This window comes from Littorina saxatilis, linkage group LG1, assembly GCF_037325665.1.
Source record: "Littorina saxatilis isolate snail1 linkage group LG1, US_GU_Lsax_2.0, whole genome shotgun sequence".
Taxonomy (NCBI): Eukaryota; Metazoa; Mollusca; class Gastropoda; order Littorinimorpha; family Littorinidae; genus Littorina; species Littorina saxatilis.
In genome coordinates this window covers 40,390,837-40,415,622 of record NC_090245.1, presented here as the reverse complement: position 1 = coordinate 40,415,622, position 24,786 = coordinate 40,390,837, and the positions used below count along the sequence as shown (strand labels likewise).

At 41.1% G+C, this 24,786-nt stretch overlaps 1 protein-coding gene across 3 annotated transcripts; it reads right to left on the bottom strand.

Annotated features, from left to right (window-relative positions):
* Positions 1-318: 318 nt before the first annotated feature.
* LOC138969530 (protein VAC14 homolog) lies at positions 319-23,735 on the bottom strand. Of its 3 annotated transcripts, XR_011456491.1 has the most exons (18): positions 23,567-23,735; positions 22,093-22,243; positions 18,321-18,488; positions 17,283-17,345; positions 16,606-16,713; positions 15,959-16,068; positions 15,059-15,304; positions 13,991-14,146; positions 12,271-12,397; positions 11,268-11,333; positions 10,739-10,980; positions 9,976-10,150; positions 9,471-9,589; positions 8,071-8,150; positions 7,554-7,713; positions 5,029-6,804; positions 1,675-4,546; positions 319-1,295 (listed from the first exon to the last, which is right to left on the bottom strand). XR_011456491.1 is itself a non-coding variant. In XM_070342360.1 (16 exons), exons 1-16 carry the CDS (start codon positions 23,665-23,667, stop codon positions 6,654-6,656), a joined length of 2,223 nt encoding a protein of 740 aa, XP_070198461.1. In that variant the 5' UTR covers positions 23,668-23,735; the 3' UTR covers positions 319-6,653. The 3 variants fall into 3 exon arrangements, 1 of the variants encoding a protein (XP_070198461.1); XR_011456489.1 differs by having other exon boundaries at positions 319-4,546; XM_070342360.1 differs by having other exon boundaries at positions 319-6,804.
* Positions 23,736-24,786: the final 1,051 nt, after the last annotated feature.

Below are 24,786 nucleotides of genomic sequence, written 5' to 3'. Positions count from 1 at the left end.
GATATGACGTCATCAAAGACATTTATCAAAAAAATGAAAAAAACGTCTGAGGATATCATACCCAGGAACTCTCATGTCAAATTTCATAAAGATCGGTCCAGTAGTTTAGTCTGAATCGCTCTACACACACACACACACAGACAGACAGACATACACCACGACCCTCGTCTCGATTCCCCCCTCTTTGTTATAACATTTAGTCAAAACTTGACTAAATGTAACAAAATCCAGTTGCAAAGAGACCTGGAATGTTGATGGCGTCTCAGTTATTTACACACGCTGTCACACAAACAGACATGACGCATCCACACACACACATCATCTCAGCAGGGTGACTTTTATTTGTCAAAACACAGAAGGGTTCCATGACATGACATCAAAGTCCCACACTCATACTAGACCATCCACTCTGGACACATCTGCTCATGAATGAAGTTCATGGGGAATTTAATTTGTTATTCACGCTGGATAGATGAAAACTGTGGTTTATCTGTTTCAGCAAAACACATTCATAGGGCATGAGTATGGCTGGGGGGGGGGGGGGTGTGTGTGTGTGTGTGTGTGTGTGTATGGCCATAATATAAACAAAGCTTCTGCCAACAACAAATAATGAAGGTTTGAGAAACATGATGCAAAGTATAACAGATGTACTTCCTATCTGGGCTAAAATTACAACAGATGTGACAATAAATACAGAAACTGAAGGTTCATACAGTTATAGACTTTAAAAGAAAAAGTAGAGTCCTTCGTGAATAAAAGCTAAATTTTACAACTTCTTGAACAAAAATCATGTGCATGTTTGTTTTTTGGTATTAGTCATAATACAAGTGTATTATCAGAAAAGGAAATGTCTGCTGAGAAAATGACGTCATTTACTGGCCTAGTTAATTTGTTTTGACTACACAAAAATATAACTTTTCTTTGACACAGGAAAAATGCTTGTCAGGCAAAGTTAACAGAAAACTAACTAATATTACTTGAAATGTAGTTCTGGATACATGTATTCACTATTTTTTGTAATCACTGAAAAAAATAGACCACCAATAGACGATGTTCAAAAATTGTTCAAAAATAACTCGGTTGGGTTTGTATGAGTTCTGAAAGAGTGAATACTCTGGCTTTTATTGAGGCAAACTTTCCCACATGACATTATAGGCCAGTCAATAGCAAGAGGTGTGTCTCAAACATACGGACAAAGAGCACGTATAGAAAGCTTGCCTCACTCAAAGCAAGAGTATTCACTCTTTCACAACCCATACAAATGTGACAGTTATTTTCAGAGTTTGTCTCTCCACCTTTACTTTCTTTATTTGGTGTTTAACGTCGTTTTCAACCACGAAGGTTATATCGCGACGGGGAAAGGGGGGGAGATGGGATAGAGCCACTTGTTAATTGTTTCTTGTTCACAAAAGCACTAATCAAAAAATTGCTCCAGGGGCTTGCAACGTAGTACAATATATGACCTTACTGGGAGAATGCAAGTTTCCAGTACAAAGAACTTAACATTTCTTACATACTGCTTGACTAAAATCTTTACAAACATTGACTATATTCTATACAAGAAACACTTAACAAGGGTAAAAGGAGAAACAGAATCTGTTAGTCGCCTCTTACGACATGCTGGGGAGCATCGGGTAAATTCTTCCCCCTAACCCGCGGGGGGTGTCTCTCCACCTGCCCCGAGGAATATGTTCCACATTGTTTGTGGAGAGCATGCAGAAACTATCAACATTCATGTACAATGTTTTTAACAAGAAAGAATAGGAATGTGTGTAAACAAATGAACCTACTGAAAGTGAAGAACGATCAACCAAATATATGCTCATGATAGTAAGAAAGTAAGGGGATTAAATAGCTATACATGAACATGTACCATGGTATTTCATTCTACAATGTAAAATTTACTTTGAAAACACAGGTTCCAACATTCATGTTCATATCGATGTACAAAGACATTGAGTGCACAAGCCCAAACACACAAAAAAACATGTAGATGGTTGCACACACACACAAACAAACACACACAAGTACGCACACACACACACACACACTAATTATAAGCACAGTGGCAGCCCAACCTCTCATGCATACTGTTCGCCTCTGTCTGTTCTGTCCCAGCATCCTGCAGCTTCAAAGGCCATTTTACAAATTTAACAAATGTTTATCAAGTCATATGTACATCTTACAAATTTAAAAAGCCTGCCACACATACAAAATCAAGAAATAAAATTAAATGAAGTAGTAATAACAAAATCTGCTTTCTAACACTATTATTGATCTCAAAACAAAATAACCCCTGCCCAACAACTCACATTACTCCATAACATTAACTCCTAGAAATCGCCTTGATTTTTCATCTCAACTTGCTGTAAGAAATCTGCAATGCAACTCATAGTACATGAATGATATTTACAAAGGATGTTTTGTGGTAAATATCACAAAGAAACTTTTGCCTGAATCAAACGCTATTACATTTTATACTGGACACATAGAAACATCTGATCACATACACGCAGATGCTGGACACATTATGTGTGCATGAGGATTCAAATGCAGACGCATACACATACGATATAGTATGCACATGAGGATTTAGGCAAAGAATATTTTACAGACACACAAGCATGAGTGTACACGCAATCTCACAAAACTGTCAGTTTTCTTCTCAGTTTGATTGCATTTCTATTTAATACCATGGCTGCACCAGCAAAGTTGTTGACTATATCAGCAACTGAACACCATTATAACAACTGACAATTGGCCAGCAATCAGACAATCATGAACAAAAGAAAAGGAGGAATCTATGACACATGCACTTACAAGAGGTAATGGTTTTCAACAGTGCATGTTTTTGCCCACTCTTGTTGGTTGTAATAAATCGTAGTGAATGTTCTTGATATTCAAACACGTACCTTGGGCAACTTATCACAGCAGGTAACATACATATAGTATTGGGCACATAAAATGCTCCTCATACTGCAAACTAACAAAAGAGAAACAGGTGGAAACACTAAAATTATATTCACCCATTCATGATGAGCACCCGCAAGCACATACACACGCACACACAACCAAACACACACACATGCACACACACACATACCACAGGATATGCACACTCACATACACACTTCTTATTCTTCTCGTTCGCTCCTTGAGACGTACACTCCTGTGGATATGCACACTCACATACACACTTCTTATTCTTCTCGTTCGCTCCCTGAGATGTACACTCCTGTGGAATGCGTCTTCTTCAGGGCCACCAGGTTGCACTCACATACACACACATCCACCTAGACCCTTCAACAAGGTAAACAAAAACACTAGTCAGCAAATAAGTCAAACATACTTTCGTTTCCATGCAGACCGTTTTCTAAATCATCATAGATCAACCCAGACTTTTACAGTGGATGAGGGTATCCATCCACTTGCACAAAATTCAACAGCCTGGCTGCTTTTCGTGCGGTGTGGGCATACATTGCTGAATCGATTTTGTACCCGACACCTAAACAAATCTGCAAAATTACTTCAACCAAAAAATCCGGTTCTGCATGGAAAGCAGGCAGGCTGTATGTGTCCACGGGGAATTTGTTTGTTTGTTTATTTGTTGCTTAACGTCCAGCCGACTACGCAGAGCCATATCAGGACGAGGAAGGGGGGGATGAAGGGGGCCACTTGTCAAGCGATTCCTGTTTACAAATGCACTAACCCATTACTTGTGTCCCAGCAGGCTTTAGTAAAACTAAATTAATACCTACTGGAAGATTACCAGTTTCCAGTATGTTAAAATAGGCTTAACCTATCTACTGCTGGACTTACATCAGAACACTAACAGATTAAACTATACATGAATCGCGAGACAAGCGGCAAGAGAAGAGATTTTTGGAAAAAATACAGGTGAATGAGCAAGAAGGCAGAAAAAAGAAAAGAATTCACGAAGAAAAAGAGAGCATGACAGGAAAGAGGAACCAAAAATCTACCTAACAGCAAACTAGAAAGCTCCTGCGGTTCCAAAAACAGGAGGGGCCTTTAATTTCATAACCGCAGTGCCCCACTGCGGGAGTCCACGGGGAAGGATGCTTTTGTCCTATGTAACTATCTGGGCAGATCTGTGGTGGTGTACAGTACATGATCATATCAATGAGAAGGAGGGTATATTTCACATTCATCATTGTCGGTCATGGAGCATCAAGATTACATATGGTCTTCAAATTATTGCACATGGCTTCAAAGTAACTCTGCAAAGTATAGCCACCTTTCCCTCAAAACACTTCAGCATGCAATTAAAAAGTAACAAATAAATATGAGATACATGTAAATGCAAATACATTTCTATCCCACAAAATGAACTTGCTAAATATTGTGAGAATCAGACAAGATATGTCACAGAATTGGCAACAAAACAAACAAAACACAGGGACAAGACTCACATTTAAAAAAAAAAAAAAAAAAAAAAAAGGACTGTTCAGCTCCTGTGACAGTCTATAATTGCAAAGCCATCATGCCGACACTTTCGATGAAGATAAAACCTACCAAAGCAGCAGGCCTATTTTGTTTGTTTATTTGTTGCTTAACGTCCAGCCGACTACGCAGAGCCATATCAGGACGAGGAAGGGGGGGATGAAGGGGGCCACTTGTCAAGCGATTCCTGTTTACAAATGCACTAACCCATTACTTGTGTCCCAGCAGGCTTTAGTAAAACTAAATTAATACCTACTGGAAGATTACCAGTTTCCAGTATGTTAAAATAGGCTTAACCTATCTACTGCTGGACTTACATCAGAACACTAACAGATTAAACTATACATGAATCGCGAGACAAGCGGCAAGAGAAGAGATTTTTGGAAAAAATACAGGTGAATGAGCAAGAAGGCAGAAAAAAGAAAAGAATTCATGAAGAAAAAGAGAGCATGACAGGAAAGAGGAACCAAAAATCTACCTAACAGCAAACTAGAAAGCTCCTGCGGTTCCAAAAACAGGAGGGGCCTTTAATTTCATAACCGCAGAGCCCCACTGCGGGAAGCAGGCCTATACATCGACAACAATATCAAGGATAAAGAAAACTTCACATAATTCAACAACAAACCATAGCCTCTTCAAAGCTGAGGCTCTTCTGCTACAAACATACTTACAGCTCGCACATGCTCTCTTTGAAATGGTCCCATTATGGAACATATTTGCAAACACAAGAAAACACTTCTAAGACTAAGTTTTCATAGCCGCTCTAAACCTGGACTCGCTACACAAATCTTGCATGTTGCAAACATCATCTGAACACACAATCAGCAAAGTGTTTTAGCCCTCATATTCTTTTGCAAGAGCAGACCTCTCAGCAGAAAAAATAAACAAACAAACAAACAATACCCTTGAAAACTTTACTACACAGAAAAAAAAGCTATATGCCTGGTAACAAATGTACAATGACACCAATACAAATTCATCTTCAGGCATCTGTCAAAATTTACCATAAAAAATAAACTGAGAAAATGTTCATGTATATACACCCGAAAAGACACGTCCATATCATAAATACAAATGACGCTTTTCTTACGCATGATATATTTCATTTTGATTGGAACAGAGTTTACACACCGGAAAACATTTTATTTTTATTTATTTATTAAGGAGGTTTCTATAGCGCATAACTAAAAGCACTATATATGCGCTTAAACATTACCTTGGTTTCTATTGTTTACACAAAATGCATGTATCGCTGTACTTATATTTGGGTTCTCAACAACAGCCAAACATAACAAGAAGGGCAAAGCCCATACGACTCACATGCTTTACACATTTTTCCTACCAAAATACATGTGACCTTGACCCAAGGTCAAGGTCATCCAAGGTCATGCAACACAAAGCTGTTAATTCAAGACATAGGAAGTACAATGGTGCTTATTGGCTCTTTCTACCATGAGATATGGTCACTTTTAGTGGTTCACTACCTTATTTTGGTCACATTTCATAAGGGTCAAAGTGACCTTGACCTTGATCATATGTGACGAAATGTGTCTCATGATGAAAGCATAACATGTGCCCCACGTAAATTTTAAGTTTGAAACAGTTATCTTCCATAGTTCAGGGTCAAGGTCACTTCAAAATATGTATACAATCCAACTTTGAAGAGCTCCTGTGACCTTGACCTTGAAGCAAGGTAAACCAAACTGGTATCAAAAGATGGGGCTTACTTTGCCCTATATATCATATATAGGTGAGGTATTGAATCTCAAAAACTTCAGAGAAAATGTGAAAAATGTGAAAAATAGCTGTTTTTTAGGCAACATTTATGGCCCCTGCGACCTTGACCTTGAAGCAAGGTCAAGATGCTATGTATGTTTTTTGGGGCCTTGTCATCATACACCATCTTGCCAAATTTGGTACTGATAGACTGAATAGTGTCCAAGAAATATCCAACGTTAAAGTTTTCCGGACGTCCGGACGTCCGGACGGACGTCCGGACGGACGGACGGACGACTCGGGTGAGTACATAGACTCACTTTTGCTTCGCATGTGAGTCAAAAACTAGGAATACAAACTAATTTTAAAGGTTGTATAGTCTTTCAAGTTCATGGCAATGGACTCATTTCATAGCAAACTAAGACAAACACCTTTGGAAATTCATGGACCCAAAACAAAGCTGAACATGAAATTTATTACATTCTCAAGTGCTGCGACAGGCTGTAAGCTAGGTTTTTGTGCTTGGCATCTCGATGTTCAGCTTGCACAGACAGGAAAAGTTCTAGCAACTGGTTGAAGTCAATTTTTGCCACCAGGGGGCGATCTTCTTTCCTCTTCTTGGAGTTCCTGAAACAAGAATGCAATGTAAAAGATGATTTTCTTGTGATAAAAACAACAAAGCAAGCATACATTGACACACACACCTCTCTTTCTCTCTCTCTCACCTGTGTGTGTGTGTTTTGTGCACACGCGCGCGCCTGCACACTCACACACACACACACCTGCACGCACACACACACTAGCAAGCACACGTGCAAGCGCACACCTAGACCCACACTGAGATATGTGGTATGTAGGAACGTGGGACAAATTACTTCAATCTGCAATTAATACCTGTCCACACTCACTGCACTTTTTAAAATCTTTCATTTTTATCTAGATTTCAAAGCCATGGTCAAACCACCAGATTTATGACTTGGTAAAATACTTTACAAAGGTTTTTACTTCACTCCTAAACTGAAAAAGTTCCCTAAAACTTTTCGGATGCATGTACTCCATGACAATGAATCAAGAAGCTGGCCCACACTCCAGATGAAAGAAGAGAAGCCAAGCCTGACCATTTCATAACACACAAGTCAAAGGAAAGCATGCAACTCCCGTATTCGCTTAGCGATTTGCTGGAAAATGTCCTCACAAATATGCCATAACAGTGGTACATGTCTTGCCAAATTTCAGGCAAACTGGCTCATATAAACACTAGAGTTTTAAGCGTTGAAAAGTCTGACGGACAGACAGACAGAGCCCTTTTAATACTATAGATAACATGCAATGGAACTCAAGTTCTCAAACTTTCGTGGTATGAGGGTCACACTCACCCAACATTAAGCGCAGAGCTGAAGTGAAACTGTGGAATACACTCCAGGCGATAACGCAGGAGTTTGAAGGCTTCTGACTGTGGGAGCAGCATCAACAGGCCGTATAAACTCTTGATCAGATCTGCGTTGTTCTCTCCGTCCAGCAGCTGCAGTCGCAAATCTGGAATAGGGGAAAACACAAGAAAACTGTTAAACACACATACCTGTCAAATGCACTGTTTTCTTGACTTCAAAAGAAGTGTGCTTGGCTAACATTTTGCAAGGGATATGACTGAGCACAGATTATGACAAGCTTCAGTGATTTAAAAAATGATCTAATGAAAAACAAGCTGAAAGAAAGACAGAAGAGAAAGAAAGTGACGCAGAGTGGTAAATACATTGTAGCAATGATTTACACAAGTGTTTAGTTCGACTGATTGACTTGAAATTTAAAATCATTTCGAAAGAAAGAATCATTCATGTAATTATCTCAAACACCTACAGTCTGAATAATAATTGATTATGCACAAAAACTCACAGGCAAAGATTGGGGATTCAATAAGTTGAACCAGTTTGTCAATCTCCTTGAGAAAATCGACCGTCACTTCAAGGTCAGCACTGGCCAAAGGTTAAGGTCAACAAACAAAATAATAACTGCTTTCATATAAATCTGAATATTCTGCTAATACCCTGAACTGATAAAGATCCAATCTGGAAAGCAATCTCTCATAAAGACAATAATTTGTTCCTATTGTTTATCCACCTCTCCCAGCTGTGTTTAGTAGCTGCTTTGTTTTATGTCAGCTGCCGTAAGCTTTTACATCCCATTGCGGAACATTCAGAATTATACAACAAATATCAATAAAACAACTCTTGTTTGTTTTGAACAGACAACCCCCATAATGCTCAAACACATTGGTACAACTGTGGTAGCCCCTTTTAAGACCCCATTTTTCTCATTTTCTCTTCATGTTGTGCACAAATTTGCCTTGCTTTCAATTTGTTTGTTTGTTCGTTCATGGGCTGAAACTCCCCACGACTTTTACGTGTATGACCGTTTTTACCCCGCCATTTAGGCAGCCATACGCCGCTTTCGGAGGAAGCATGCTGGGTATTTTCGTGTTTCTATAACCCACCCGAACTCTGACATGGATTACAGGATCTTTTTCGTGCGCACTTGGTCTTGTGCTTGCGTGTACACACGGGGGTGTTCGGACACCGAGGAGAGTCTGCACACAAAGTTGACTCTGAAAAATAAATCTCTCGTCGAACGTGGGGACGAACTCACGCTGACAGCGGCCAACTGGATACAAATCCAGCGCGCTACCGACTGAGCTACATCCCCGCCCGCCTTGCTTTTAATACTCCCTCCCTTTTGAGACCACATGAATATTTTTGGTAGATAGCTAGGTCCTAACAGGGTGTTCTATTGTAATCACAAAAGTGTTAATTATATACAATATCGATATGTGCACAGCCTGGCGGAAACCTCACAAGTAATTTTCAACTGCTGGTATCACTGAGACAAACCATTTTTTTTTTAACTTTGTGATTTCCTCAGGTGACATACATCAGAAGTGAGAGAACTTTTACATGATGCCATTATTCACCTCGTGACGTCTTCTCAAACTTTCTCGCTTTTTAAGTCAGAACTTTCACTATATGGAAGAGAGGGTCAAGAAGAGATATCTTGGTTTTTTTTAGTCGTTGTCAAATCTAATTATACAATAGAACCCCCTCTTTCAATAATCTGAGAAAACGAAGTCTTAAAAAGGAGGGAGTCTTAAAATCGTGGTAAATCAAGGTTCAATGAACAGAAAATCTGAGAAAACATGGTCTAACAAGAAAAGGAGTTATTAATTGGTGGGTCTGAAAATGGGGGTTCCACTGTACAAAAGCAGCATCACACAGTTTGTTTGCAGTTTGAGTCAAGGATACAATGACTGCAGCAGCAAGCAAGCATGGGAGTAGTTTTGCGTCAGGTAACACAGAGACATGGTGGCCACTGGACTGTGACACCAGCAGCGATACAGCGTGCAGAACAGTGAACAGCTCTCCTGAAACACACAGGTGTACACAGGTAAAACACTTTGTCAGCCATAGTACTGTACAGTGATCAAAGAAGTTTTTACGTTTTACAGTGTTCTAGAGCCTTCAAATTGAGTGTCAGGGAGTGTATGCAAGCAAACACACACACAGACAAACACACACACACACACACACCCACACATAAACTCACACACAGACACACACACACACACACTCACAAAGACGAACAAAGACACACACGGACACTCACACAGACAGACACCCACACACACACAGACACACACACACACACACGGACACACACACAGACACAGACAAACACACACACACACACACACACACACACACACACACACACACACACACACCCCACCCCTACCCACAAACTACCAACCTCTGTCTTGAGGTCCTTGAGTTGTGTGCGCAGGTCGTAGAGCTCGGTGGAGGTGAGGAGGATGGTGTTGAGCGTCTGCACCATGGTGGTGGTAAAGCCAAGGTCACTCTCCTGCTTCAGTATCTGGGAAAGACTGCTGAAGATGGCCTCTGCACTCAGGTACACCGACAGCTGTCTGCAACCAGGAATGAGTACATACTGCAGTGAAGTGCCAAGCCTGCAGTGCGCACTGTTGCGTGTTGCTCAAGTACTTTTAGTTCTACATTAAGAGTTTGCCTGCCTAAAGGCTGTCCTGAATACAATTATTGGAAATAACTCCTTCGCATTTGTAGGTGTTGTGGGAGAGTGACCTTTTCTTGCTAAACATCCGACAAACAAAGGATGGACCAATCACTAGCAAGGGGTCTGTCGGAAACACATGCTCTGGAATTCGTCTATTGCCTGTGCAAAACAATTAGTCCTTTCATGTGTAACACAATCTGCAAATGAATTTTGTTGACATTAACATTAATATCTGTCTGCATGCACACAAATCCTTTGTACATATGATCAATACATACATTCAAAAGAACTTGTTAACCTTCACCGTGCTTCCTGGGTCGTGGACGACCCATAGCTGTGGTAAAGAGAGTACACAACCCACACCATCCGGACAGTGTAGTCCAAAGGTGATCCGGTGAAGGTTAAGAAGACTGCAACCGATCAAAGCAACAGATGTGACCAAAGAAAAGAAAAGAAAAAGAAACTCCAACAAAAAGTTTACCTGATAATGAAAGATCCCCTATCCTCCAAAAGCTGCCGCTCTTTTTTAAAGAGGGCCATGAGCTCCATCATGAAGTGAGTGAAATACTGGTTGAGCCCTTGGCGTGACTCCACGATTTGTTGCACCGAGCTGGGCAGCGATAACCGCATTCCCCCCTCCTCCCCCGTCTGCTCCATTTCGGCTCCCAGACCTGCTGGGTTGGACGAAATTTCTGACAGAACTTCTAGGTCTAGCAGCACCACCTGAAACAATAATAATAATAATAATAACAATAACAATACTAATATGATTTTTATGACCTTTGCAACAAAAATCTCAAGAAAACAGAGCCAAGTAAAATATGAAAACCAACAACAACATTTTTCAAAAGAATGTAGAGTCTTTTCTGCCCTGCTAAAAGCATCTTAGTTAGTCATTAGTTAGTCAGTAACGGCACAGGGGTCATAGGATTTGAAAGAAAACCTGAAATACTGTATGTTACCATGAAATGTATTTTCTAGACTTGTAATATATGTGTTTGTATACTCACATCGTCTGAAGGGTCTGACATTGTATCCATAAGCAGCTGGAAGAACACATGGATGTATCGGAATGTCTGAAAAGAAACAAATAATGTCATGATTCAAAGTGCATGCACATGTACAGCTAATCTAAGATACAAGATACAAGATACAAGATATTTATTCACCAATTTTGCAAAAGGATTTCATCTTGGCACGGCACGGTAAAAATAAAATAAAAACCAACCAGACACATATGCAGACACACATCACCATGCATGCATACATACGTACATTACACTGTCATGCACACACAGACACAACTCACACACACACACACACACACACACACACAATTATTTACATACTCACACATAACCAGCCACATATCTACATCACAAATTCACATCGTCGCCTTATGAAGGTAAAAACCATATCAGTTTAAAAGGGGTGCCAGTAATATCAATGCAACATTAGTGAATACTAGAACAATACCTAACAAAAGTTTTGAGTAACATTCATGACAAACATTGATCATGCAACACACCCACATACACACTCAAACACACCATCACACTTTGGGAATTTCATTCTCTACAGAACAGCGTTTAATATGTGTACATAATGGTCGGGCTGTACACCTAGTATCACTTTCACAAACAAACTAAGTCACAAGTTACTGACTTCTAAGCCTCTGGGATTGTCAAAACAGTCTTATACTAACGATCCCATTCTTTTCTATTTTTCTCCCTGTTGTTCCAGTTCTTATATTATCGCTTATTCGTGTAATCATGTACAGTGGAAGCCTCCTTTTAAGCCCCCCATTTTTAGACTTTTAGAAAAAGGTGATTTAGACTTCCTCCTTCTTAAAACATTACTTTTTTCAGATTTTTAGTTCATATTAGTGCTGTTAATTTACCTCCATTGTAAGACTCCCCCACCACCCCCTCCCCTTTTAAACCTGATTTTTGTAGTATGTTGAAGGTCTTAAAATCGGGTCCCACTGTTCCTCTGGAATGAGCGATCATGTACCTTGTTTGGTGTTTTGACCAGAAGCAGGTTGAACCACTTGAGGACGGCCACTCTGGTATGGATACTGTCATGACCAAGGTGCTGTTGCAGAACTCGTATCACCGACAGGATTTCAAGCTGTACTATGCTGCAATCACAAAGTGTTGCCACTATTGTCAAACAGTTTGGCGAACTACAAGAAGAAGAAACCGTTTGGTAACTCCAATCCTCATCATATAGCGAACCCCTCCTTTTAAGATCCCGTTCTTCTCTTCTTCTTCTGCGTTCGTGGGCTGAAACTCCCACGTACACTCGTGTTTTTTGCACGAGTGGAAGTTTACGTGTATGACCGTTTTTTACCCCGCCATTTAGGCAGCCATACGCCGTTTTCGGAGGAAGCATGCTGGGTATTTTCGTGTTTCTATAACCCACCGAACTCTGACATGGATTACAGGATTTTTTTGTGCGCACTTGGTCTTGTGCTTGCGTGTACACACGGGGGTGTTCGGACACCGAGGAGAGTCTGCACACAAAGTTGACTCTGAGAAATAAATCTCTCGCCGAACATGGGGACGAACTCACGCTGACAGCGGCCAACTGGATACAAATCCAGCGCGCTACCGACTGAGCTACATCCCCGCCCTGACTGAGCTACATCCCCGCCCTGACTGAGCTACATCCCCGCCCTGACTGAGCTACATCCCCGCCCTGACTGAGCTACATCCCCGCCCTGACTGAGCTACATCCCCGCCCTGACTGAGCTACATCCCCGCCCTGACTGAGCTACATCCCCGCCCTGACTGAGCTACATCCCCGCCCTGACTGAGCTACATCCCCGCCCTAAGATCCCCAATTTAGGACTCCCTCTCTTTTTAGACTCTGTTTTCTCAGATTTTCTGTTCATACCTTCTGTACATTTTCCTCCATTTTAAGGCTCCCTCCTTTTTAAGAGCTGATTTTCTCAGATGTTTTTGAGATCTTAAAAGGGGGGTTTCACTGTATAACGAAACAGTTTGGTGACTTCTGTTCTCATGACATTCAACATCTTTGTCATGGGATAAAACAAAGCAGCCTAGAGCGAAATCATTATAATAATAATAATAATAAATGAGCATTTATATAGCGCAACATCATAACTTTACAATTATGCTCTTTGCGCTTGAAACATTTAAAATTAAAACACAGTTATACAAGCATTTACATCTACATTCATAGTCAACAACGCTTAATTAAAAGCATACACCATCAAACATACATTACAAAAGATTATCAACTTTCTTTTCATGCCACTATGCAAAACTTCTTCTGAACAGAGCCAATGGTGCCTCGTTCAATGTGAAAACCCAATTGTAATAAAGCCAATGCTGCTTGACATAAAAACTGACTAACAAATCCTGGGAGGTAGCTGCTGGTAAAAGTTTTGAAAAATATATTAGGTCAGCGCATAGACAGGCCAACATTGGACACTCTGATATGCGCATTTATTGCTGAGTTCTCTGTTTTTTAACTTACTTAAGAACTTGTCTGGAGAACAAACACATGAGACTTCTTACACTACCGACAGCAAGCTGTACACACTTAGACCCAAACACACACATACACGTTACCCCCAAATCTGTCTCATTCCAAAGTGCACATAGCATTTTGGATGAATTCGATTTAGTATAGTATATGCTGTCCTTGTATTGGTGAGTACAAAATTCTTTTGTTTTTTAATTTTGCATCAGATTTTGTGACTTACGCTGAAGTGCCGTTGTGTGTGTCCCCAGAGGGTTTGTTGTGTGCAGACTCCAGCGAGTGTTCGTGGGCGTTGTCCACGGTGGGCGTAGGCTGGTCATCCTGGGCTTCCACCAGTTTACGCAAACACGTGTTGAGAGCTTCGGCTGCGTCCTTAACCCTGCACGTAAGTGTACACATTTTTATAAATCAATGAGTTTGTATTGCATACTTGAAGTTTAGAGACTTGTATTTCAAACTTGTGTTTTTTGTGTGCAAAGAACCATCTTGTGTGACCGGCACGGTTGGCCTAGTGGTAAGGCGTCCGCCCCGTGATCGGGAGGTCGTGGGTTCGAACCCCGGCCGGGTCATACCTAAGACTTTAAAATTGGCAATCTAGTGGCTGCTCCGCCTGGCGTCTGGCATTATGGGGTTAGTGCTAGGACTGGTTGGTCCGGTGTCAGAATAATGTGACTGGGTGAGTCATGAAGCCTGTGCTACGACTTCTGTCTTGTGTGTGGCACACGTTATATGTCAAAGCAGCACCGCCCTGATATGGCCCTTCGTGGTCGGCTGGGCGTTAAGCAAACAAACAAACAAACCATCTTGCTTCGTTTCTTCTATTTTTAATCCCAAACTGTGTCCAGGCTCCCTTGGTAGCAGGAAAAGAAATTGTTACTCGTGTGCAAAATATTACCCACATTCAACAGTTGTAAAGATCAAAATGTCTTACAGGAGTATTGAAATAGTCAGCTGCAAAATATCCTGTTGATGAATTTATTATTTAAGTCAACAAGTTAGGTCAAAGACTCTAAGCAGTCAACTATTAATTTTGAACCACCAGCCTAATATTAATCGGGCAAGGTCAATTTTGTGAAGTCTACTTCATAAAGCTCACTGCATGAAGCTTCAGCACTGAATTTTCAGTGAAAGACATTGCGAAGTCTTTGTGAAGTCCACTGCGAAGTCCACTTTGGGCTCAATTAAGGACATCCTTTAGCATTTCTCACAAATCATTACAAATGAGTGAACATGCAAAACATGCAGCAGCACAAAACATCATCCAGTTCAGCGCTACAACTACTTGACTCACTTTCTATGTGACTCATCACTGTAGGACAGACAGGGCAGAATGGCTGACAGAATGCCAGCCATGTGCGGCAGCATGGTGCGACCAGAAAGCGTGACGAACTCTCTCAACCACGTGATAGCTGTGTACTGCGTCAGGTCATCTGCGTTCTGGCTGTGTACGATCAGGATGTTGGCCATGGCTGTGTAGTTGACGCCTTGTTTGATTCGCTTGATGCCTTCCAGGAACTCTGCCAATACACTCTGGCACCTGACGAAGAAAAGAAAGTTACTACCTCCTCCTCCAAATAAGCCTTATGATTGAGCGTTCCAGAATTTTCTGGTTACGTGTGAGCTCGTTTGCCCATTTGGGTTCCCCAAACTATACTCTGAGAGCATAGTCAGCTTCACTCCGCTTTCATTGAGTAGGCATGCTGGGTATTTTCGTGTTTCCATAACCCACCGAACTCTGACATGGATTACAGGATCTTTTCCGTGCGCACTTGGTCTTGTGCTTGCGTGTACACACGAAGGGGGTTAAGTCACTAGCAGGTCTGCACATAAGTTGACCTGGGAGATCAGAAAAATCTCCACTCTTAACCCACCAGGCGGCAGCGACCAGGATTCGAACTCACGACCTCCCGAATATGAGGCCGACGTCTTACCACCACGCCACTGCGCCCATCAGCTCTTAATGCCAAATAGAGTACATATGTCACAATATTAAAATTGAATAAATCTCAAAACATTGAAAAGTTAACTGGCTGATTTTTCTTCACAGTATGCTAACCACAACAATTAATGCACCTCGAGGCAATATGAATTAATGGCTTTTGCAATTGTCTAGTTCTAGCAAAATTCCTAAACATGATCCGTTTCATTACGAAATTTGGTCAAAGGGCTACTCATCATGGTGAACTCTTACATTTTGCGTATCTCTCTGCTGTCTTCTCCAAGAATAAGGAACAGGCCATCCAGGATTTCTGGCAGCAAGACAATCATGTTGATGTCTGGTACCGCATCCAACACCTGTATCTGAAAGCAAGAGTAAGGCGCATATATAATCTTGTTCTTCCTGTTGATAGCAGCTGCTATTTTGTTCACAGAAGTGTGTGGTACAGTGGAAACCCCCCTCTTAAGACCTTCAAAAATCTAAGAGAATCGGGTCTTAAAAAGGAGGGAATCTTAAAATAGGGGTAAATTTACAGTGGTTATGAACAGAATATCAGAAAACAAAGTCTTAAAAGGGAGGGAGTCTTAAATTGGGGGTCATAAATGGGGGTTCCACTGTACAATGAAGCTTAAAAGAAAGAAAGGTAGATGATGTGGTGACGAACAGTCTTTCTCTCTGCTAACCATATCAACCTCTCCCTCCTCTCTCCGGCCATCTAAACCCACTCATCCAAACACCTTTCCATCTCTCTCCATCTGCTTCTCTCTCTTTTTCTCCTCACCCTCCCTCATTATGTATTCCATTTTCATCTGCCCTCTTTCTCTGTATCTTTAGTATTCACCACATCTCCAGCTTCCTGTTTGATTTTCTCCCCAGGGAAAATAATGATTGAAGCTCACCCATGACACAATAAACTGTCGAGCGAATGTGTTCTTGGTGTAGATGCGTTCCCTCAACAGCGGTATGAATGCCACAAGATCAAAGGATGAGCTCTCTGTTACAATGTCCTGAAAAGCAAAGACAGACAAATCAGATCTATGACCACACCACACTCTTAATTTTCAAATTTTCCACACAGGAATGAGGAACGTTACTAGGACTGATTTTCTCCCTTTTTTTTTTAAAACAATGCTGATCCTTAATCAAGACAGTCATGGCTGGCCCTTTCCTGCTAAAGCCTTGCTAATGCATGAAACTGAAAGCATCCTTTTCAGTGTTGAAAATGTTGGAGCTTTAATGTACAACGTCACTGTGATGTAGGTTTCACATTCTTCAGAGCACCGTTTTCAGAAAACACAGCCAGAAATTGACATCAAAGTTTTTGTTCACCTCAAGAACCCTGAATATGTCGTGTTCACTTACAATGGCATTGAACCCACCCCCTCCCCCCACCCTCCCTTATGAGACCAGCCAAAATGTGAGAACATCATGTCTTAAAAAGAAGGTTAATCTTTGGTGGTTATGAACAGAAAATCTGAAAAAGCAAGATCTCAAAAGAAGGGAAGTCTTAGATCGGAGGTCTTTAAACACTGTACTAATACTGGCATGCACTTTTGATTTTAACTTTCACATTTACCTTGATAAGACGATCCAAGAGCTCAGCCCCGTTCTTCACATTCTGATCAGGATGAGCTGCAAGCTGAGAAAGTTAATTCCTTTATTTTGAATTTGATGCAATGTACAACGGCTGGTAAGATCGATCTTGCACCATTTCAAGAGAGAATAGTGTGACCTGTATGTAAAGAGCAAAATGAACCAACGGTTTGAAGCATTTAACTGAGTTATAACTCGAAAGAGTAACAAATCCAATTAAAAACACAAACATCAAACAGTATACAATGTAAAAGTGAAAAAGATGCAAACATTTGAACTTTTCATACAATGTCCAGAGAGCAGCAAGTCAACCTCATCAGGCTGCGTACTGGCCACAACAGGCTCAATGCTCACATGAACCGAAAGTTCAAGCTGGCGCCATCACCAACCTGTGCCTGCGGTCAAGAGGACCAAACAGCGGAACACATCTTACAGCGATGTCCCTTACTAGATGAGGAACGAAAAGAAGTGTGGCCGTCACCAACTCCCTTGCAGACCAAACTATACGGCAGTCGACAGGAGTTGGAGAAAACGACAACATTTATCACCAGTGCTGGACTGATTGTGTAACCTCTGCGAACGCCAAGAAGAAGAAGAAGAACTTTTCATTTATGTGCTTTTTATTTTTTATCAATTCAATCTAGCTACATGTATCTGAAATTGAAGAAGATATAATTTTCCAAGCAAAGAATTTTCAAGACCAATGCTTAATAATCTCTGAAGAAACATAAGCATGCGTGCATGTATCTGGCCGTCTGTGTTTGTGCGGTTGGTGCAGAAGTAACAAAGTATGTGGTACCTGTGATGAAAGGACACCTTTGGGACTAGCTAAAAGTGCCCTTACATTGCAGGTGGCCTTAACATGACAGGTATGTTGGTCAAGATGAGGTATAGGGACAAAAGAAGGTGTTCTTTATTGGGAGATGTACTTAATCAAAGGGCCTCACATCATGCATGGGTACCGTTGTAATTTGTATCATATTACACTGGCAACCGATTCTATTTCACATCCCACACTGACCTTGCTAAGGCCATCAAAGACTTCATTGAAGAAGGGAAGAACAGCCCCTCTGGCGACCTTGACAATGTTGTAGAGGGCTTCACATGCATAGTACTGCACTCGACTGTCCACATCATGGAAACATGCAATCACAGGCAACACCAACTCGCTGATGTATGTGCAGGATTCCTCGAAAAAAAGAAACAGTGTCATTTACACTTTTGGGAATTGTTTTTAAAAGAAATGTGGCTGTTTGGCAACGGTTCTTTTTTGTGACTGTGAGATTCTCAAGGTACTTGTATGTAATAACCTGACATATATATATATATCTATCTATATCTATATATATATACGACTAGTGTCTGTCTGTCTGTCTGTCTGTCTGTGTGTCTGTGCGCGATGCGCGGCCAAGGTTCTCGATGGATCTGCTTCAAATTTGGTGGGCTTATTCAGAGAGACCCCGGACACAACCTCATCGATGAGATATTTCAACAAGTGCTCTCAGCGCGCAGCGCGGAACCGATTTTGGTTCCACCTCAGCTATTTTGGTTCCACCTCAGCTTACCCGGGCCCCCATACCGACACACCATAGCCGCTACACCACATCACAACGCCAAAGTTCTCGGTGGATCTTTTTCAAATTTGGACACCGTATTCAGCTACACCCCGGACACAATATCATCGATGAGATATTTCAACACGGGCTCTCAGCGCGCAGCGCTGAACTCATTTTCGTTTTTGCGTTCATTTCACCATTATAAGTAACTCTTCCTTATCTTCTCCAGTGTTTGGCGTTTATCTCCCTTCCTTCGTGTGGCTTTCCCGTTCAGTTCTAAGTTACTATTACTATTTTTAGAATGTCACTGCGCTGTCCACTGCGCTGTCCACAACGCTTCCCTTGCACCCGTAAGTTGTTCTTACTGTCAAAGTGAAAAGGTCGAATCAATTTATAGCCACGCGAAAAATACACTCTCACCTATCTCTATATATTTATAGATACAGATATGCATATATATATACGGCTTCTCTGTGTGTGTGTGTGTTTGTGTGTGTGTGTAGGCAAAAACCTATGTATTATAGAGTTCTGTTTGTGATGGGGTCTAGCGGCTTTTGTCTGTCTGTATGTTCTGGCATGTGAGAAGCCACAGCAGATAATATAGGGCTAAGAAATAAGCTCTAAAATTCTCAATCCCGTTTGACAGGACTTCGCCTTTCAAAGGTGATTGTGGTGAACCGCCACGCTGTCTGTCTCTGTCGCACCGTTCACCCCAAATTCCCGTTTCTGAGGTACTATTTTTAGAATGTCACTGCGCTGTCCAGAACGCTTCCCTTGCACCCGTAAGTTGTTCGTACTGTCAAAGTGAAAAGGTCGAATCAATTTATAGCCACGCAAAAAATACACTCACCTATCTCTATATATTTATAGATATAGATATACATATTATATATATACGGCTTCTCTGTGTGTGTGTTTGTGTGTGTGTGTGGGAAAAAACCTGTTGATTGTAGAGTTCTGTTTGTGATGGGGTCTAGCGGCTTTTGTCTGTCTGTATGTTCTGGCATTTGAGAAGCCACAACAGAAAATATAGGGCTAAGAAATAAGCTCTAAAATTCTCAATCCCGTGTGACAGGACTTCGCTTGCAGAGGTGATTGTGATGAACCGCCACGCTGTCTGTCTCTGTCTCGCGATTCACCCCGGCGAAGCCGGGTATTCCTCTAGTATATATATATACGACGTGTGTGTGTGTGTGTGTGTGTGTGTGTGTGTGTGTGTGTGTGTGTGTGTGTGTGTGTGTGTGTGTGTGTGTGTGTGTGTGTGTGTGTGTGTCTGTGTGTATGTGTTCGCGATGCACGGCCAAAGTTCTCGATGAATCTGCTTCAAATTTGGTGCGCATTTACAGGTAGACCCCGGACACAACCTGGTCGATGAGAATTTTCAACACGTGCTCTCAGCGCGCAGCGCTGAACTGATTTTGGTTTTTCTGTAGATCCACTACATCCATTCCCAGTAACTCTTCCTTATCTTCTCCAGTGTTTTGCGAGTTTATCTCCCTTCCTTCGTGTGGCGTCAATCCATATTCCCATTACTATTTTTAGAAGGTCACTGTCCACAATGCTTTCATCCCGGCAAAGCCGGATATTCCCGTTACTATTTTTAGAAGGTCACTGTCCACAATGCTTTCATCCCGGCGAAGCCGGGTATTCCTCTACTTCTTCCTGGCAAAGCCAGATACCCGGCTTCGCGGCTCTACTTCTTCTCGACTTTGTACCCGGCGAAGCTGGTATTCATTCTAGTATATATATATATATACTAGAATGAATACCCGCTTCGCCGGGTAGCCGGCTTCGCCGGGAAGAAGTACTTAGAGCCGTACGCCGGGTCCGAACAATGGACCCGCCAAGCTTAGGTCCCTCCCAGATTCGTGGAATGGGAACAGCACGAAAATGATTCAGTGGCCATAATGCCATTCCTGACCATATCGAGTAACATCCTTGTCGACGAATGTAACCGTGTTAATCACCTTTGGAGGCGAACTCCACTCAAACAGGACTGAGCAAGTTATGGCTTTTCAAAGGAAGGCCAGTACATAAAATTACACAAAAGCCGCCAGACCACATCACAAACAGAACTGAACAATGCACAGGTGTTGCTCACATAGAGACACACACACTAACACACACACACACACACAAAAACACAGAGAAGCCGTATCTATAGAGAGATAGATGACAGTGTATTTTTCGCGTGGCTATAAATTGATTCGACCTTTGCACTTTTACAGTGAGGATAATTTACGGGTCCAATTTACGTTCTGTACACTGCGTTGACCTTCTAAAAATAGTAACAGTAACAGAACGCCGGGAATATCCGAAGACGCTCAACGCAGTGGACAGCGCAGTGACATTCTAAAAATAGTAGTAACTTACAACTGAACGGGAAAGCCACACGAAGGAAGGGAGATAAACGCCAAACACTGGAGAAGATAAGGAAGAGTTACTTATAATGGTGAAATGAACACAAAAACCCAAATCAGTTCAGCGCTGCGCGCTGAGAGCACGTGTTGAAATATCTCATCGATGATATTGTGTCCGGGGTGTAGCTGAATACGGTGTCCAAATTTGAAAAAGATCCACCGAGAACTTTGGCGTTGTGATGTGGTGTAGCGGCTATGGTGTGTCGGTATGGGGGCCCGGGTAGCTGAGGTGGAACCAAAATAGCTGAGGTGGAACCAAAATCGGTTCAGCGCTGCGCGCTGAGAGCACGTGTTGAAATATCTCATCGATGAGGTTGTGTCCGGGGTCTCTCTGAATAAGCCCACCAAATTTGAAGCAGATCCATCGAGAACTTTGGCCGTGCATCGCGCACAGACAGACACACACACAGACACACAGACACTAGTCGTATATATATATAGATGTTGATAAAATAGTACCAGCTTGAGCTTTGTAAACTGTAATGACTACATTACCCAATACTCCCTTGACTTTAAGATGTTTTCAACCTGTCACAATCTCACTCATGACATAACATAAGCATTTTATAAAAAAGAAGACCAAAATTATATTATATACATCAATCAATCAATATGAGGCTTATATTGCGCGTATTCCGTGGGTACAGTTCTAAGCGCAGGGATTTATTTTTATTTTTTATTTTTATTTTATGCAATTTATATCGCGCACATATTCAAGGCGCAGGGATTTATTTATGCCGTGTGAGATGGAATTTTTTTACACAATACATCACGCATATACATGTACGGCACTCTAAATTTTATTGCAGTTCTTTACCTTCCCCAGTCCAATGGCAACTGCAGCCAAACCAATCAGTCCACCTTTCCGCGTGTTGGGGTTTTGAGAGTATGCAAAGTCTGCACCTAGCACCTTTAGTGTTCGCTTGATCTGTTCTGCCTGGTTGGTTGCCACAAAGTCTTTCACCAATCTGGAATCAGTGTGATAAGGGCAATAACAATAGTGAAAATACATCATAAGACATTATCTTCCAGAGAGTCTAGAGAGAGATCAAAAAGAGAGAGAGAGGACCTGACAGGGACACATGAAGAGAAGAGGAAAAGAGAGCGAAAAACAGGGACAGACACAGAGTGACGTAAATGTTAAAATGCACATTTCATCACGAGTAATATAGTAAATTAGTATACAATGTAGTTGGGGGAGGGGAAGAAAACTGTTGAATAGCATGCATGCAGGCAGTGTGTGAGTGTGTCCCACTGTTCAAGTTTGCTGCTTGGAACTACCTGTATGCAGCATATATCATAATTATATAAACTGTGCTCAGCAACAGGACTGATCATCATAATATAAATGAAGTAAATGAACAAGCGTGTCACAATGTAATGAACTCAGCTGGACTAAGCTTATATAGCTGTGTGCAACTGCAATGCTGCATAACCCCGTAACCATGAATTAGCAGACTTAAAATGGCTGCACTCAACTATTTTGTGTTAGCAGAACTAATTGCATGCAGCAAAGTCACATGCAAACCACTGTGAAGCCCCAAGAGAAGCGATTTAGAATTATTTGGAATTTTTAGTGTAGCAAATGGTATTTAACTTTAAGTGTAGGATTTTCTTATATTCCCACATCTGCATGCATTTATCATTTTATGCAATATCTTCATACTCTTGCACAAGATTAGAGTAGACGCTTTTAAGTAAGTTATATTAAAATGCCGGAACATAAAATGCCCATTAGGGAGTATCTGCAGTGTCACTTTTCAGTGTAGACAATGTTTTATGACCAATTTTGTGACCACTACACAGAGTGGGAAGCAGAAATGAGTATCACTATAGCAGCTATAGCTGCTATCACTATCATGCAGGACTCACAAAAAAGAGGGAACTTGTGATAGTTTTTTTAAGCATAGCGATCTTAAGCTTGGCGTAACAGCGTAGCATTTGCTATTAAAACATAGCATGCTACACTGAAAGCGTAGCAGTTGGCTGCAGCTCCGCACATGGTGCAACTTTCACGTTGTCCGCAAAGTAAGAATCTCAGTTTACATAGATCTATGTTTTCATGCATGGCTATCAGTGTATCACTTGTCCCTTCAAATGTTAGCTTCGGTTCAAGTGCAGAACACTTTTACTTTGCCTTGTTCTTACGTTTAAGATTATCTTGCAAGTGCGACTAAGACTTCCTTGGTAGGCGTACTTAATTAATGCTGCTCTTACTCCCACATTACTCAAGTTACTGTACAGTTTCTCTTTCGGCTACTACCGAAACATGCAACAACCAAGCTACAAACCTTTCAATCTCGAGAGCTGCGCCTTTTCTTTTCTCATAGAGCTTGTCATTCAGAGCCCGTACGCATGCAGCTGTCAACGGAGCAAAGTCTTTATCAGACATTGTGAAAAGTGTTTGGAAGCAATCTAAACAGTATCATACGGCGGGTGACGTCTGCTTCACCCGGCCATCTTGACTTGTCACATGATTTTAGCGGCAACAATAGAAAAAATCATTTTATGTGTAGAACAAATAAGACAACTAAAATGAAACAAAAAAAATAATTACTGTACTCAAAGAAACTACGATATTTATAGTGTTATAAATATTTAATATTTTAAAACGATTTTTAAATTGTTTATTAGATTTATAGCGTGGTAAGAGACAATATCACCAAATAAAAATTGGTTTGGTTATTGGATTTATAAAGACGCTTTGACAAATAAACTGGCACTTGTCACGAACAAATAAAGTATCATCATAAAAATATTGCAATAAAGCCGTTCTCTTTTTAACTTGGTGAAAGTGAGGTACACTGGTGTGGGAATAAAACTAACTTGTTGCGGTGATCTCTCTCTCTGCAAAACTCTATTTTTCTAGAACTTTGTTTATTGTTGCAGTATGCCCTTTTAATGGTGGTATTTTTTAAGGGGTAAATGGGGTGGGGGTATAAGATAGAGCTTCAGGGCTTAATAGAACTTGATCAAATTACTGTTAACGAATTTACCTAACCCACTTTCTATCCTAAATGCATGTTGACATTATTAGTTTTATTGTGGAATAAAGAAAATGCATTGGCCCGGAAAATCTTCTTTTTTTCTCTCCGTGGAATAACGAACTTTTGTCATCACCCGCGGCAACATTTGGTTATTCCTCAGTAAAAACGTGGCCGAATAATATGTCATCATCTGCTAATTTCTTCATTTTGTCCTGAAATGATCGGCCCAAGTTGTTGACTGGGCCCAAAAGAACTGGTGACAGAACTTGCTTCTACTGAGCTTACAGATTTGGTCAGTCATGTGAATAAGTGCCCACAAACAGCAAATAAAAGATCAATGAAAAAACAAACAATAAAATTTTTTTTTTTTAAAACATAAAACCATGTTTCATTGAAAATCGCAAGTATGTTTCGCAATTTAAAATATGTGTATTTTGCTATTCAGCTGATGTTTTACACTCCAAGGCCACGCTGTCCTCAGTCTCCTTCTTCTTCTTCTTCTGTAGAGGACTGGGTTCTTGCGA